This window comes from Hipposideros armiger, unplaced genomic scaffold, assembly GCF_001890085.2.
Source record: "Hipposideros armiger isolate ML-2016 unplaced genomic scaffold, ASM189008v1 scaffold_8, whole genome shotgun sequence".
Lineage (NCBI taxonomy): Eukaryota > Metazoa > Chordata > Mammalia > Chiroptera > Hipposideridae > Hipposideros > Hipposideros armiger.
In genome coordinates this window covers 2,294,382-2,312,571 of record NW_017731358.1, presented here as the reverse complement: position 1 = coordinate 2,312,571, position 18,190 = coordinate 2,294,382, and the positions used below count along the sequence as shown (strand labels likewise).

The window sequence follows — 18,190 nt, the reverse complement described above, 5'->3', positions numbered from 1 at the left end:
AATTGGGGAATTGAGAAAGGGGAACAGTGTTGGGGAATTGGGGAAGGGGAACAGTGAAGTTTTATCCTTCAGTCTTAGATGTGGAGGGTGCAGCTAGTTCAGCTCCAAGTCCAGTTGCCATCTGGCCGCCCATTGGGAGCTCGTGGTCACTCAGCTCAAGGTGTCGTGTTCAATCTTAGTTGCGGGTGGGCATAGCCCACCATCCCATGTGGGCGTCGAACCGGCAACCTTGTTGCTAAGAGCATATGCTCTAAGCACTGAGCCATCTGGCCACCCGTTGGCAACTCAGGGCAGCTCAGCTCAAGATGCCATGTTCAATCTTAGTTGCAAGTGGGCATAGCCCACCATCCCATGTGGGAGTCAAACCAGCAACCTTGTTGTTAGGAGCATGTGCTCTCACCTTTGAGCCATCCTGCTACTTGTTGGCAGCTCAGTGGCAGCTCAGCTTGGGCGCACCTAACTGGCCCATGTGGGAATTGAACTGGCAACCCTTTTGCTCAGAGCTTGTGCTCTTAACCAACTGAGCCACTCGGCCGGCCCAATATTTTTTAATTTAAACATTCACCATAGTTTTTGATCACACATCATACATATATATATATATATATATATATATATATATATATATATATATATATATACACACACACACACACACATACACACACACAGTCATGGGATGTCAAGTACAGCACAGGGAATATAGTCAATGGTATTGTAATGGCTATGTACGATGTCAGAGGGGTAGTAGACTTAGGGGGCGGTTATCACTTTGTGAGGGGTGTAAATGTCTAATTATTATGTTGTTTTGTACAGCTAAAACTAAGTTTTAAAAAAGTACATACTTTCAGATAGCTGAGATAAAGAGTACTAAAATCAAAAACAGTAGCAACTCTGGTTTGTTTAAGACCTTGGGATCCATAAACAGGACTGTGGGTAGGAGAACAGGTAGCATGGAATTACCAGTTTTGCTTAGGAGGAAATCAAACAAGGCTTGAAAAGAATCTGTGTGAAAGTTTTTTCAAATTAACAACAACAAAAAAACCCTTCCCTGCATTTTGCTTCAAGTGACACTTATCAAAAGACCTGGTTCTATGTCTCCCTCTTACCTCACTCTACCATTCAATGACTTTGACCATATAGGTAAATCACAAGTGTTACTGAAACTCATTTTCTCCATCTATAAAGAGACAAGAACACATGCCTTTACACAAGAGAACTGTATGAGGATTCAGTGATGTAATATAAAAGGAAATATGTTGTAAACCTTAGAAACCTATTCTATTATCATTTACTAACAATATATACCTCTGTGTATGTTTCAACTTGGACAATAACAAAGTTCTACAATTCATTTAGAGATGGGGGTGTAAGGGGTGTGTGGTAAAGGGGCAGGGATATTTCAGAAAAAACTAAGAAATCCCTAAAGAATTTGACCCAAGTATCAATAACAAGACTTAACAATTTTGTTCATCCAACTTTTACTACTGTATTTCAGTAATAAAGGCCCTCGGAGGAACCGCTGTTACAACACTGCAGCATCCATACACTATTTCAGAGGGCAATACCACATTTCTAAAAATTGTGCTAAAAGAATTCTAAGATCCAGTTATTTAAAAATAGGCCAAAATTAGATTAGAAAATGCTTTTATGCTGTACATTATATTTTTCCTTTTTAGCATTTATCAAATTTCATTATATTATTTGTTTAATGTCTCTTTCTCCCCTAGTAAATTATAAATGAATTTTTTTCATAAACCCCAGAGAATACATACTGGATTGTAATTTCAGACACACTGCATCAAAAGTTAAATGCTATCACTGAGGTAATCACTGTAAATTAAAGTGACTGAAAAAACAAATAGGGTGAATTCTGGGAAGATGGTTGGATAGGAAGCACTACAAATCTGTCTCTCCACCTAGATAACAATTGCACTGGCAGAATATATCAGATGTAACTATTTTAAAACCATGTAGTCTTGCAAAAGCTTGCAACTTCCAGGGGAAGTAACGGATGGTAAACTGAGGTTAATTCAGTCAATTTCAGCTCTTAGTACAGTTGCAACTACCCAACTCCCACTCCTCAGTCCTGTAACAGACAGCTAGCTGTGCATGTGTTCCTGGAACATCTGGCACAAAGCTTGCATAAGCCAGGGTGGGCAAAAAAAGGCCCTGACCTCCAAATACAGGGGATCAGTGATCTGACTCATCACAGAAGTGCAATCAGAGGCAGTGGCCATTGTTGTTGAACCTCCCCGATTTAATGCAAGGCCCTCCCCCTCGGGCTGAAGTGACTTCAAGGTGATTTAAAGGGCAAGTATCTCCTCATACCATTTCATTTTTCTCATTTTCCCCTTTTGAGAGCCAGACCCTGAAAACAAAAATATTCAAACGTAACCACATATATGAAGAAATCAGAATGTCACTGTGCATAGAAAAGACCTGAAAAGACCTTAGGTTTATAATGCAGGCTGGTCTTTAGCAGAAAGATAGCTTACAACAACCAAAAAATCAAAAACCAAATCAAACCAAACAGAAAAACCCCAAAACCAAAAAAAGAAAAAGCAATGCTAGGGAAAATCTGATTTCCAAAGTTATCCCATCATAAGATTCAAATGGCCAGTTTTGAACAACAACAAAAAATCACAAGGCATACAAAGAAACAGGAAAGTATGGTTCATTCAAAGAAGAAGGAAAAAACTGTCTTTGAAAAAGACCTGGTGGCAGAGCAACTAGAAAAAGACTTTAAAATAACTATGTTAATGATGTTCACAGAACTAAATGATAAGGTGAACAAAGTCAAGATGATGATGTATGAGTAAAATGAAAAAAAAAAATCAATAAAACAAAACCTAAAGCGAAACCGAAAGGAAATTCTGGAGCTGTGAAAAGTACAATAATTGAAATGAAAAATTCACTATAGCAATTCAAAAGGTAGATTTAATTAGGCAGAAGAAAAAAAAATATCAGTGGACTTGAAGATAGGTCCATGAAAATTATTAAGTCAGAACAGAAAGAAAAGACTAAAGAAAAATGACCAGAGTAACAACATATCTGTGGGCCACCATTAAGCAGACCAACATACACATTGATTGTGGGAGTCCCTGAAGGAAAAGAAAGAGATTAAAGATAAGAGAGAATATCTGAAGAAATAATAGATAAAACATTTCCAAATTTGATAATAGACATGAATATAAACATCCAAGAAACTCAACAAACTCAATGTAGAATAAATTCAGAGATTCAAGCTAAGACATATTACAAACTGTTGAAAGACCAAGACAGAATTTTGAAAGCAGCAAGAAAGAAGTAACTTGCTACATACAAAAGATTCTCAATAAGATTTCTCATCAGATACTCTGGAGGTCAGAAGGCAGTGGGCTGATATATTCAAAGTGCTAAAAGAAAAAAAACGTCAACGAAGAGCTCTATATCTAGCGGAACTCTCCTTCATATGTGAGGGAGGAATTAAGACATTCCCAAATAAACAAAAACTGAGGGAGTTCATCACCAGTAGACCTGCCTTGAAAGGTATGCTAAAGTGAGTCCTTCAGGTTGAAATGACACCAGACAGTAACTCAGGGTGTTTGAAGAAATAAAGATCTCAGTAAAATAAACACAAGGACAATGATAAAAGCTAGTGTTATTGTAACAGTGGCTTTTAACATTGTTTTTAACTTTTTGTTTTCTACATGATTTAAGAGATTAATTTTTTAAAAATTATATTTAAAAGTTATTCTAAATCTATTAGTCTAAAAGCTAATTATTGGTAAAGAATTAGTCAATATTAGTAAATAACTAAAATCAATTAGCCTAAAGGCTGATATTATAGTAACTTAGCTTTGTAACTCCGTATTTGTTTTCTACATAATTTAAAGCACAAATACATTTAAAAATTATTAGTTTACATGTTTTTGGATATATAATGTTTAAATATATAATTCTGTGACATCAACAACTGAAAGAGGTGGGGATGGAACTGTTAAAGGAGCAGAGATTTCTATATATTATTGAAGGAAAGCTGGTATAAATTCAAATTAGGCTGTTATAATTTTAGTATGCTCAATTTAATCCCCATGGCAACCACAAAGAAAATAGCTAAAGAATACACACAAAATAAAATGGAAAAGGAATTTAAACATTTCATTATAAAAAAAAAATCAACTGGACAGGGAATAAGGGGAAAAAAAGATACAAGGAACGAAATATAGAAAACAAATAGCAGAATGACACAAGTCCCTCCTTTTTCAGTAATTACTTTAAATGTAAATGGATAAATTCTTCAATCAAAAAAAAATTGGAAGAATGGATAAAAACATATGCTGTCTATACAACTAATTTGAGATCCAAAGACACATACAGGTTAAAAGTAAAAGGATGGGAAAAAGACATTCATGCAAATAGTAACCAGAAATAGCAGTAGTGGCTATATTAATATTAGACAAAATAGAATTTAAATGAAAAAGGTTATAAGAGTTAAGAAGGACATTACATAATAATATAAGATTCAATATAGCAAGAAGATATAACAATTATAAACATTTATGTATCTAATGACAACCATCAAAATAAATGAAGCAAGCTCTTTCAGGTCCTTGGTTCCAAGATGACCAAGAAAAGAAGGAACGATGATAGTGCCAAAAAGGGCCAATGGCCATGTGCAGCCTATTTGTTGCACCAACTGTGCCCAACGCGTGCTCAAGGAAGGCCATTAAGAAGTCCATCATTTGAAATGTAGTTGAGGCCGCAGCCATTAGGGACATTTCTGAAGCAAGTGTCTTTGAAGCCTTGTACTTCCCACACTATATGTGAAACTACATTACTGTGTAAGCTGCACAATTCACAGCAAACTAGTCAAGAATTGCTCTGGGAAAGCCTTGAAGGACTGAACACCCCTAACTCCAGTTTAGACCTGCCGGTGCTGCCCCCTGACCTCCACCAACACCCATATAAGGAGCTAAATCTATGAGAAAGCATCTAAAAGAATAAAATAATGAGGAATGAATTTATCCAATAAGGGGAAAAGCTTGTATAATGAAAACTACAAAACATTGCTGAAAGAAATTAAAGACTACAGAAATAAATGGAAACACATTCCGTGTTCATGGATTAGAAGACTTAATATTGTTAAGATGTCATTATTACCCAAAGTGATATACAGATTCAATCCAATCCCTACCAATCCCTATCAAAAATCCCAATTAAGTTTTTTGCAGAAGTAGAAAAGTCCATCTGAAAATTCATGTGGAATCTCAAGGAATCTGATAACCAAAACAATCCTGAAAGAAGATCAAAGATGGAAGACTCACACTTCCTCATTTCAAAACTTACTACAAAACTGCAGTAGTCAAAACAGTTTGGCACTGGCATAAAGACAGATGTACAGACCAATTGAAACAGAGTCCAAAATAAACCCTCACATATATGGTCAAATTATTTTCAACAAGTGTGCCAGGACTATTTAATGGTGAATAGACAGCCTTTTCAACAAATGGTGCTGGGAAAACTGGATATCCATATGCAAGGGAATGAAGTTGGACCCTTACCTAATGCCATATACAAAAATTAACTCAGAATGGATCAAGGACCTAAATGTTAGACCTAAAACAATAAAACTCTTAGAAGATAACATAGCACAAAAGCTTCATTACACTGGATTTGTCAATGATTCACTGGCTACAACACCAAAGACACAGGTAACACAAGAATATATAGACAATTTGGACTTCCTGAAAATTAAAAATTTTTGTGTATCAAAGACACTATGCATAGAGTAAAATACAACTACACGATGGGAGAAAATATTTGCAAATCATGTATCTGACAAGAAATATCTAGAATATATAGAGAATTCCCAAAACTCAACAACAAAAACAAACAACCTGACATATAAATGGGTAAAGGACTTCAATACATTTCTCCACAGAAGACATACAAATTGTCAATAAGCATATGAAAAGATGCTTAGCATCACTAATCATTAGGAAACTGCAAGTGAATACTACAATGAGATCACCTTGCACCCATTAGGCTGGCTACTATCACGAAAAAAGAAGATAACAAGCGTGGGTGAGGGTGTGGAGAAATTGGAACCACTGTGCACTGCTGCTAGGAATATATACAATAATACACCCGCTGTGGAAAACAGTATGGCAGTTAAAAAAAAATTACCATATGATCCAATAATTCCACTTTTGGGTATATACTCAAGAGAATTGAAAGCAGGGTCTAGAAGAAGTATTTGTACACATGTGTTCACAGCAGCATTACTCACAAGAGCTAAAATGTGGAAGCAACCCCAGTCCATCGACAGATGAAAGGAAAAGTAAAATGTGGTATATACCTAAAGTGGGATATCATTTAGCCTTCAAAAGAAATTAAATTCAATGCTATATATGCTACAACTGGGTTACTACATATGGGTTAACTTTGAGGACATTATGCTACATATAATAACTTAGTCACAAAAAGACAAATGCTATATGATTCAACTTAGGTATTTAGAGGAGTTGAAATCATTGAGACAGAAAGGAAAATGATGACTGCCAGGGCCTGGGGGGAGGCAGGAATGGGAATTTATTATTTAATGGGTATAGAGTTTTAGTTTTGTAAGATGAAAAGAGTTTTGCAGATAGATGACAGTGATGGTTACACAATAATATGAATATATGTAATACCACTGAACTGTAAACTTAAAAATGATTAAGGTAGTAAATTTTACATTATGGGTATTTTACCACAACAAAAAAAATTGGAAAAAATATATGACCTCGATCTAATTATGAAAATGCATCAAACAAACACAAACTGAAGGATATTCTACAAAATAACTAGACTGTTCTCTTGTAAATATTTTTGTTCTTAGCTAATCTTCTAATTTAGCTCATTGTACTATATGCTTATAATTTTTGTTAAAACTTTAATTTTTTAACAAAAATTATAAGCATGTAATTATGCTTATTATAGAGTAATACCATATAATAAGCATAATTCCTACTGTAGAGGGCTTTCATAAAATTTAAATGACCTATCAATAAAAAATTACTCTGAGAAGTATAAAAGTTCTACAAGTAATAAAAGACAAAAACTGTGATCTATCTAGCTATCTGTATAATTTGCTTGATCCTCAAACTAAAAAATATTGTACTATGGTAATATATCCCATAAAGGTATATGGGATTTCTCTGTACTATTCTTACAACTTACTGTAAGTTTGAAATGATTTGAAATAATACAAAACAAAAGCAAACAAATCACAAAATCACACAAAAAAAGGCACTGCAGTTATATATCGATGTTGTATGGTTAAAAAGGCTCTTTAAGGATTTTCAACAATACCTTAATTACATGATAGCCCCTTATAACTGGTAGAAATAGAGGTCTAAAGCATCTGGTTTTAAACCAGAATGTTTATCCTGGGATGGAAATAAGCCTGTGTATTTAATACGCCAGTGTCACAGACATTATATGATTATATATCCAGTAGGAAGAACTAGCATCTGTTATTCACTTACTATGTTATCAGTTTCTATGAAAAGAAACTGAGGCTCTGAGAAGCTGAGTAATTTCCCCACAATCACGCAGCCAGAAAGGGATATCAGAAAATGTTGAGTGAGGCCAGGAAGTGATAGGTGTTGTTTTATATATATGTAAAGTAAGTCCATGCTCTTTCGGCAACTGCAAGTTTGTACACTCTGTATAATAAGCATTAATTCCTACTGTAGAGGGTTTTCATAAAATTTAAATAACATATCAATAAAAAATTACTCTGGAAAGTATAAAAGTTTTACAAGAAATGAAAGATAAAAATTATGATCTATCTAGCTATCTGTCTAATTTGCCTGATTCTCAAACTCATTTTTAAGTAGCAGTCAGGGAGGCGTTATCTCCCATTTTAATAGATGAAATAAGTATTAAATTCAGAGAGGCTAGGTAACTTGTTTGAGTCACAAAGGCAGAACTAGACCCTGAATCTTGTGTCTTCTGCTTCTATTTCTAGTACATCCTGATGCATCTAAAATGTAAAGTAGCAGATCCTTAGAAGAAAAATTTTATCCATTTAAAACGTTAAAGCTGGGTTATATATTAACTATGGCCTTCAAAATTTATTTGGGGACAAATATTTTAATCAATTGTATTAATTTTGTAATGTACATGTTAAATGCCATTAATCAGGAAAACAGCTATGTATACTGAAAAATGAGGCTTCTCACACAACACAACATAAATTAATAAACTACCCTTCATGGGCTTTTGTAGTGTATTTAAAACCTAAAATGAGACTGGGTAGAATAAATAAGCCTCTCTCTTATGCAGATATCCTCATTTGTTTTATAAACTTGTTCCTGGGTTTATTGTTTCAAAGAAATATAAATTAACCAATATGAATAGCCAAGATCATGTGCCACCTGCACATGCATTATTATTCTTTTAATTATTGTTAAACATCTCAAGGTAGTACTACTATTACCTTCAGTGTTACACATACGTAAACAGAAGCTCAGAGTAATTAAATAAACTTCTCAGTTAGTTACACAGCTAGTAAGTGGTAGGACTGGAATTCCAAACCAGATCAAACTGACTCTTAAGAGCTTTATAACTACAAGGCTATGCAATGTCTCAACAATTTCCAAGTGTATGTAGTGGATGCTATGTTGGTGGTACTTGGAGTAAATAAATCAGAGCACTTTAAACAGGAAAGGACAGATTCACTATTGAGTGTAAGAAAAACTACTACAAAATTTCAAAGGATTCTGGAAAACCATTCTAACATCAAAAGATAAACTGAAGTGACAAGAGTAAAATAAACTTTCAAATCTCCAACTTAAAAAAATACTGTATTAACTAAATCCTAGATACTTGTAAAGATGTTACATTACTACATTTTAATAACCCTTAGGCTGCTTACTCAGAATTATTAAAGTCTTAGTGTAATACCTGTAATTTCCCCTAGAATTCTATTTTTTATGATGTTCCCATTGATTTTCACCTTGTAAAAAAGGGGGAGAGGAGCCGGCCAAGTGGTGCGTTGGTTAGGACTTGGCTTGGGACACCAGCTCTGAGCAGCAGGACCCTGGTTTGGATCCCACATGAGGGCCAGTGACGCTGTGCCCTCTACAGCTAAGATGGTGAACAACAGCTTGAGCTGGGCTGCTGTGAGTCACTGGTGACTGCGTAGGCTGCAGTGGGGCTGGCTGGCAGCTGGTGTGTGCTTTTGTGAGCTGCCGTGAGTGGCTGTCCAATGGTGATGAGCGACTGCCTCCACTGGGAAGAGCGCAATGATAATACCAACATGGGCCAGTGAAGCAATGGCCTCCACAACTAGACTGAAGAACGAAAGGGCAGCAACTTGTCTGTTCCCCTCCCCCAATTCCCCACAATCTTTAAAAAAAGGAGGGGGGGCACTGAGATGTGAGCAATCACAGTTGATATCCCATTTTTCCACGAATGGGACTTATTCTGAAACTGCATTTACATAGAAAACATACTATTTTTACTAGATTTTATGCTACAGATCAATAATTGCAAAAACACCTAAAAATGTATTTATTTACACCTTAAATAAGACTGAGATCTTTCAAACCAAAGATCATTATTTTATACTTAATAATACTACCACTATTTTTGACTTTGGATGACACTGTTGGTAAGGCAGCTAGTGTCTTAACAAGCCATCCCTTGGAATTACTAAAGCTTTGAAAGCAAAAAGGTTCAGAATCTGATATTTGGCTATTACTTAATTTTATTTTTTGACTGTCATACATTAACTTTTTAAAAAGAAATTTTTTATTTTATAAACGTTTTAAAATTACAGAAAAGTTGTTACTTTGTGAGGGGTTAAAAGGATAACTATTGTGTTGTTCTGTACACATGAAACTAATAATAAAAATAAAAAATAAAAAGGGAAAAATAAATAAATAACAAAATTACAGAAAAGATGCAAACACAGCACAAAAAATTCCCATATGCTTTATATATACATTGGCTATTATTTTTAACTAATAAATGTTAAGTATATTACCTAACCAAATGACAGAAGGATTATTTTCCAAAGAAGATACATATATACCAGGAAACAAAATGCTATATAAAATGACACATCAAGTACAACATCAGGAAGACAATGATTTTTAATATTTAAAAAAAATAAATTTTCCAAAAGCAAAAATATTTAAAACTGTTTCAAACATTTACAAGTACAAAAGGCACAGTAACAAATCTAAGGAGTTTCATATTATTATGAAGTTTAGAATGTGTCCTCTTTCATAGACAACCTAATAAAATGGCAAATACTGAACCTATTTTATATTAAATCCCAAATACTTAATTCCCTAAAAATACCAATTGAAGCTCAATGTGAATTACCAAATCTAACAAAGAAATAATTAAAACACGTTGAAAAAACACAAATGAAACATTAAAAGCAAATTAAATTTTTATAAAGAAAAAAGAAACTAATAACCTGTAGTATGGTGGGTAGGATGACAGTATTCTCAGCAGGGACTGGCAGGACAGGGATCACAGGGACAGTGGGAGAAGAGAGAGGTACAGCTTCTGTTGGCTAAAAATCATCAACGACACAAAATCAGGAAAAATACCAAAATAAAAAGGAAACACATAACAGAAAGTACTGACATAAAGATAGTTTTCAGAAATAATTGAGAAACAGGTAAAATAGTAATATGCTACTTCAATTTAAATGAGAAAATTATCTCCAGAAATTATTTTAGAAATAATTATATCACCAGTAATTTTAACTACTCTAGTTAAAATGAGTTACTACTCCTTAGATATTTAAATGAAAATAAAAAAAGATAATGACTTATAATACTCCTCTAGGACAAGATACTCGCTTCAGAGACACACTACAAAATATTTTTCTAGCATTCAGAATATATTTGACTACTTTCCTCCAAAGAATCAAAAGTAATTTCATTAGCCCATCCTGTAAGCAATTGGGCTTTACAAATCCACAAAAGACTCAAAGGACTTCAAAATTGAAACTGAATTATTTAAAATAATCTTTGCCATTAACCTCTACTATCAAGAACTGTAATAATCTGCCTTAAATGTCTATAAGTCATTAATTCAACTAACATTCAATGAGTATCTTACGTGCCAGACACTTGGAAAAATGAAAACAGGAGTGGGAGCTCTAGTGACATAATTTAAAAAGTTTTGATATTTAAACTCAATTTCTCTATCTGACTTCAATCAATTATTTTTTAAAAGGATGTAACTAGAACACAGAAAAGGTGTTTTGTAATAAGTCCCAATCCCTATAAAATGAATTCAGAAATATTTGCTATACCAATGACATGTATTACATGTATAAGAAAACCTTAAAATTAAATCAATAAGAGGACAATGTGCATTAAAAAGACTGAAAACAGAAAGAACAAATTGCTAAACTTGAAACTATGCTTTTCCTCACTGATAAAAAATACAAAATGAAATTACAACATTGATCTTTTTTGTCTATCGTGTCAATCAAAATTTATCAAAAATACATGAAGTCTCTTCAGTAATGGTGCTGGGACAACTGGACATCCACATGCAAAAGAATGAAGTTGAACCATTACCTCACATCACATAGAAAAATTAATTGGAAATAATCAACAACCTAAATATAGGTACTAAGACCAGAAAATTCTTAGAAGAAAACACAGGCGCAAATCTTTATGACCCTGGATTTGACAATGGATTCTTAAATATGGCCATGAAAAGCATAGGTGACATACATACACAGGATTTAAACAGAATTAAAACCCCTTTTATCAAAGGGCATTATCAAGAAAGTGAAAAGACAACCTATAGAATGGGAGAAAATCTTTGCACATCACACATCTGATGAGAGTTTAATATCCAGAATACATAAAGAACTCCAACTCAACAACAGAGACAATTAAAAAATGGGCAAAGAACTTGAATAGACGTTTCTCCAAAAAAGATATACAAATGGCCAAAAACCACATGAAAAGATATAATTATTATTCATTAGAGAAATGCAAATCAAAGTTACAATGATATATCACTTCAGACCTACTTACAGGCTGTAATAATAAGGGAAAATAAAAATGGAAAGTACTGATGAATGTGTGCAAAACTGGAACCTTCAAAAATTGCTGGTGGAAATGGAAAATGGTGTAGCCCTGAGGCAAAGTTTGGCAGTTCTCAAAAAACTAGAAATAGGATTACCATATAACCCAGTAATTCTACTCCTAGGTACTCAAAAGAAATGAAGACAGGGAATTGGATATTTTACACCAATATTCAATGATGCATTATTCACAACAGTCCAAAGGTGGACACAACCCCACTGTCCATCAACAGATGAAAAGATAAACAAGATGTGGTATATACATGTACAGACAATGGATATTATTCAGCCATTAAAAAGAATGCAATTCAGATATATGCTACAACATGAATGAATCTCAAAAACATCATGTTAAGTGAAATTAACCAGACATAAAAGGATAATACTGTATGATTCCACTTATATGAAATATTTAGAATAGGTAAATTTATAGAGATAGAAATAAGATTACAAGTTACCAAGGGCTAGGGAGAGAGGAGCCTGGGTAGTTACTGCTTCATTTTTACAGAGTTTGGGGTGATGAAATGGTTTTGGAAATGTAGTGATAGTGTCTGCACAACACTGAAAATATAACTGATGCCACAGAGTTCTACAGTTAAAACTCGTTAAAGTGGCAACTTTTACTATATATAGGTACATATATAATTTTTTACCACAGTAAAAAGAAATGTTTATGTGAAAACTTCCAATCAAGATGGCAGAGTAGCCAAATGCTGTGTTCACCTCATCCCACAACTACATCAAAATTACAACTAAATTATAGAACCTTCATTGAGGACCACCTGAATACTAGCTGAACAGAAGTGCTATACTAAGGGTATTCAGAAGCCAAGTTGAGACTGGTAGGAGGGGCACAGACAGGAAATGGGAAGGCTCCATACCCACAGAGTGGTGGTTAAGAAACAGGAGTGTTATCTTGGCCATGGAACCACCCCCACCCTGAGGAATGAGGGGTCCCCAGCCCCACATAAGGCTCCCCAGCCTAGGGTCCTAGTGCAGAAAGAAAAGTCCCCATAATTTCTGGCTGTGAGAATCTGAGGGAATTGTAGTTGAGTGAGACAGAGAGCTGCTGGAGTCCCTGGCGTCCTCTTAAAGGGCCTGTGCACAGACTTAGTTGCTGATATACTCACTCACTTTGAGCTCCAGTCCTGGGGCAGCAGCTCATCAAGTGCCAGGGACATACGAGGAAGAAATGGAATTGTCTGGCTTCAGAGCGAGAGACAGAGCAGCAGCTTTCTGTCAGACAAAAGTACTGGTAGATGCAATTGTTGCTTTGTTGAGCCCTCCCCAAACCTAGCCTGCGCAGGCAGGCAGGCACTATATCTGAGTTTCCATCAACCTAGTTAACACAATTCACCCTGCGTTGATGATTTCCTGAGACCTCACCCCACCCAACTTCCAGGCCCACTCAAGCCACTTCCATTGGCTTTTCCATACAAATGGCCTGCATTGGCACACAATGGGGACTTTCCTAAAATGTCTCGAAGGTTCACAAACCCCAAACAACCAGCAACTGGCCTCGGCATGCCCCAAACCTCTTGCTAAGCAGCCCCAAGCCCAGCACTAGTGGCAACCATCTGCTGATCACTTTGTAGCTCTGAACAAGTGGCCCCGGGCAGGGCACAGGCAGCGTCTGACCTTGACCTGCACCAGAAGAGAGAGAGCAAGGAATTGAAAGCCTATCTGAAGAAATAATGGAAAACTTCCCTAACCTGGTGAAGGAATTAAACATACAAGTCTGGAAAGTGCAGAGAGTCCCAAACAAGATGAACCCGAAGTGGCCCATACCTAGACACATCATAATTAAAATACCAAAGGTTAAAGACAAAGAGAGAATCTTAAAAGCAGCAAGTAAAAAGCAGGTAGTTACCTACAAGGGAGCTCCCATAAGACTGTCAGCTGATTTCTCAATGGAAAGTTTTAATATTCTGTGTAAATCCGTTCTGGCCTGTAAAGTGATGAAAAGCAAGGACCTACAACCAAGATTACTCTACCCTGCAAAGCTATCATTTAGAATTGAAGGACAGATAAAGAGCTTCCCAGACAAGAAAAAGCTAAAGGAGTTCATCACCACCAAACCAGTATTACAACAAATATTAAAGGGACTCCTTTAAGAAGAAGAAAAAAAGATCTAAAATATAAATAACAAAATGGCAATAACTACATAGCTATCAATTATTACTTAAATGGATTAAATTCTCCAATCAAAAGACATAGGGTAGCTGAATGAATAAGAAAACAAAACCCTTACATATGCTGCCTACAAGAGATTCACTTTTCAAAAGACATACACAGACTAAAAGTAAAGGGACTAAAAGAAAAAAGGTATTTCATTAAAATGAAAATAAAAGCTGGAGTAGCAATACTTATTTCAGACAACATAGACTTTAAAACAAAGGCTGCAACAAGAGACAAAGAAGGACCCAGTAATTTCACTTATGAGCAGTTATCCGAAAAAACGCAAAACACTAATTCAAAAAGACATATGCATCCTTATGTTCACTGCAGCATTATTTACAATAACAAAGATATGGAAGGAACCTAAGTGTCCATCAATAGACAAATGGGTAAAGAAGATGTGGTACATATATACTACAGAATATTATTCATCCAAAAAAAAAAAGAAACCTTGCCATTTGTAACAACATGGATGGACTTATAGGGTATTATGCTAAGTGAAATCAGTCAGACAGAGAAAAACAAATACCACATCATTTCACTTATATGTGGAATCTGAAAAACAAAATAAACAAAGCAGAAACAAGCTTATAGATATAGAGAATATTTTGAAGGTTTCCAGATGGGAGGGGGATTGAGGAGGAAGAGTAAAAAGTGGGAAGGGTTTAAGATGTGCAAATTACCAGTTATAAAAACAGTCATGAGGATGTAAAGTAGAGCATAGGGAATATAGTCAATATTGTAATAATTAGGTATGGTGTCAGGTGGGTACCAGACTTAAGAGGTGATCACTTTGTAAGTTATAAAATGTCTAATCATTATGGTGTGCACCTGAAATTAACATAATATTGTATGTCAAATACAATTGAAAAAAATTATTATAAAAAAGGAAACAATTTTTTTTTTTAAGATTTTTATTGGGGGAAGGGGAACAGACAAGTTGCTATCCTTTTGTTCTTCAGTCTAGTTGTGGAGGACGTTGCTTCACTGGCCCAAGTTGGCACCATCATTGCGCTCTTCCCGGGAGAGGGAGAGGCAGATTAGTCGCCGGCTTCTGGACGGCCGCTCACGCTGGCTGCTGGCTACACACAGTAGTCCATGGCACTCCACTACAGCAGCCCTGGCACTCCACTACAGCAGGGGCTGCAGCCTACGCCGTCGCCAGAGACTCACGGTAGCCCAGCTCCAGGTTGAGCTGTTGTTCAGCATCTTAGCTGTAGAGGGCAGTGTCACTGGCCCTCATATGTGGGATCCGAACCTGGGCCCTCTGGTGTCCCAAGCCAGCTCTTAACCATTGCGCCACTCGGCCGGCCCAGGAAACAATTTTTAATGCACGGAAACAGGTACTCTCACACTGCTCTTGGATATAAAAATTCATGCAAACTTTATGAAAAGCAATTTAGCAGTAATTATCTGTAGCCTTAAACATGTCTAAACTCTGACTAAGAAGTTTTAGAAATCTACCCTATAGGAATAGTTTAAAAAGCAAATGTTTTGATATGCTTAATATAGTCTCTTGAGCATTGTTTTTACTTGGGGAAATATCCAAAATATCCAAAGGTCTTGGAATTCTTAAGTAAATAATGATAATTATATATGATTAAATATGAGGTAACAATTATAAATCATCTTTAAGAACAGTTTGCAAGTCATATGGGATACTGCCTATGATGTGACATTAAGTAAAAAGGAAAGATGAAACTTGAGTATTAAAAAAAAAAATAAAGAAAAAAATGTTTGAAAAGTTAACCACTTAGGGCAGGATTACAAGCAGCTTTTCCCCTTGCTTCTTTATTTCACATTCTACTTTTTCAATTGTCAACAATGAATATGTAGTGATATTATAATGCAGGGTAAGGAATGGGAGCTCTACTGTTCATATCAAGAGAAAAACAATTATGATCACTCACCACCTCATTCTCTAAAAAATAAACTGAAAATGCACTTCATATTAATTGTTCTAAAAGATGCTAACAAATTTCAATGATTTATATGACTATTAGACTTGAAAAAGCTAGGGATCAAGCTCAACCCTTCATTTTATAACTGAGGTTCGGCTCACAAAAGGTAAGCTGCGAAGAATTAGGAAAATAATTGCTGGACTCCTTCCTGTTACTGGATTTATTTCCTGTAGATCAGAAAGAGATTTTAAGCCAACAGACAGACCCTCCTTGCTTCCCTTCATCCTTTTTTAATATTCCCAGTCTAAACCAGTTCCCAGTTGGGGATGATGAAAAAGTTCTACAGGTGGACATGGTGATGGATGCACAACACTGTGAATGTGCTTAATGGCACTGAATTAATTGTACACTTAAAAATGATTAAGGTGGCAAATTTGATGTTATATATATCTTACCACAAAAAACGCCATTATGAGTAAAGCCTCTGTGGGCCTGACGTGGCGGCCTCCAGTGGCCATTTATAGTTTGTTCACATAGAAAAAAAAACCTTTGAATTTCACATTATGAGCTTAAAATGAATAACTTAAATGCTAACCAATTTTCGGTGGAATGCTTATATGACACTTTAAAAATGTTTGAAAACCCAGAGATTCTAACTCCTGATTTCTGACAAAGCATGAGAACTAGATGTTTTTTTTTTTTCTTTTCTTTTTTTTTTTCCCACGCCGTCGCCGGCGACTCAGGGCAGCCCAGCTCCAGGTTGAGCTGTTGTTCAGCATCTTAGCTGTGGAGGGCAGTGTCACTGGCCCTCACATGTGGGATCCGAACCGGGGCCCTCCGGCATCCCAAGCGAGCTCCCAACCATCACGCCACTCGGCCGGCCCGAGAACTAGATGTTTTTAAAAGAACTGCTGCTGCTGGATCAACTGGGCAAAGAAATGAAAAATGAAATGAGTCCTCATCCCTACCTTATACAATACTTAAATTAATTCCAGATGGTTGCTAACAGAATTGAGAGAAGTGTAAAATTTAGGTTTCTAGAAGATAATAATAGAATATTGTCCATGACCTTGGTGTAGGCAAAGACTTCTTGAACAGGAAAGTACAGCTGTTGAAGCCAAGCAGGGTGAGGAGAGCATCTGTATGCAGGGAGTGGAAGGGTGGCAGCAGCCTGGCACAGGGTGTTGGAGCCCGAGCAGGATAAGAAGGGTATCTATCTGGGCAGAGCAGTGGCAGCAGCCTGAAATGTTTTGTTGGACCCCAAGTGTGACAGAGTATCTATGTGGCAGTAGCAGCAGTCTGGCATAAATGGTAGGGGCCTCAGCGGAGTAAAAGGGCAGAGTGAGGAGTGTGTCCACTAGCAGTGATAGGAGACTGCTTACAAACAGGGCATTCTGATCAAACAAACAAACAAACAAACAAACATATAAAGGATAATGGGGTCAAAGTTCCTCATATCAGAGAAGGGAGTTACAAATATGGAAGAGAAAATTAGCACAAAACTTGTTGTTTTAGACTAAAATTGGAGGTACTGGTGTGAATGCATGGGTTTCTCTATATATGTATATACCGGGGGTGTCAAAAAAATGTATGCAAGTAAACACTTTGGTCAATGTTGCTCAAGTTTGCCATGATCAGGAGTGCCTAGGTGGGAATGATAACCACTCTGAGCACCTCTTGTAATTGCAGGTCAAACGGGACTTGCATACATCTTTTGTTATCAGTATATATTATTATAATTTTAATAGTTTTCCTTTCCTAAATTTGTAAACATATTTTTGGCACCCTCTGTAAATATGTATTTCTGTATATATAGATACATATATAGAGATATAAATGTGTGTATGTATTTATATGATCTAACATTTAACTTCGTGATCTCATCCTAGAAAAAGTGCTACATACATCGCTGCTGAATATCACTATGGTCACCTTTAAAGTACTCCCCTTGGGAAGCTATGCACCGACACCAGCGCCTAGTCCACCCTTCAAAGCAATTTTGGAACTCTTT

The 18,190-nt window shown here is 35.9% G+C and overlaps 1 protein-coding gene and 1 pseudogene across 17 annotated transcripts in view; one reads left to right on the top strand and one right to left on the bottom strand.

Annotated features, from left to right (window-relative positions):
- Positions 1-18,190, bottom strand: part of DLG1 (discs large MAGUK scaffold protein 1) — a 248,247-nt gene that overhangs the window by 115,993 nt on the left and 114,064 nt on the right. For 12 of the 17 annotated variants that reach the window (XM_019651456.1, XM_019651484.1, XM_019651466.1 and 9 more), the window contains one exon: positions 10,463-10,561. The exons of the other annotated variants lie outside the window; for them this stretch is intronic. In XM_019651456.1, the coding sequence (XP_019507001.1) occupies positions 10,463-10,561 (99 nt within the window). The remainder of the gene's footprint in view (positions 1-10,462; positions 10,562-18,190) is intronic. 17 annotated transcript variants of the gene reach the window in all.
- Positions 4,607-4,953, top strand: LOC109387569 (40S ribosomal protein S26-like; annotated as a pseudogene).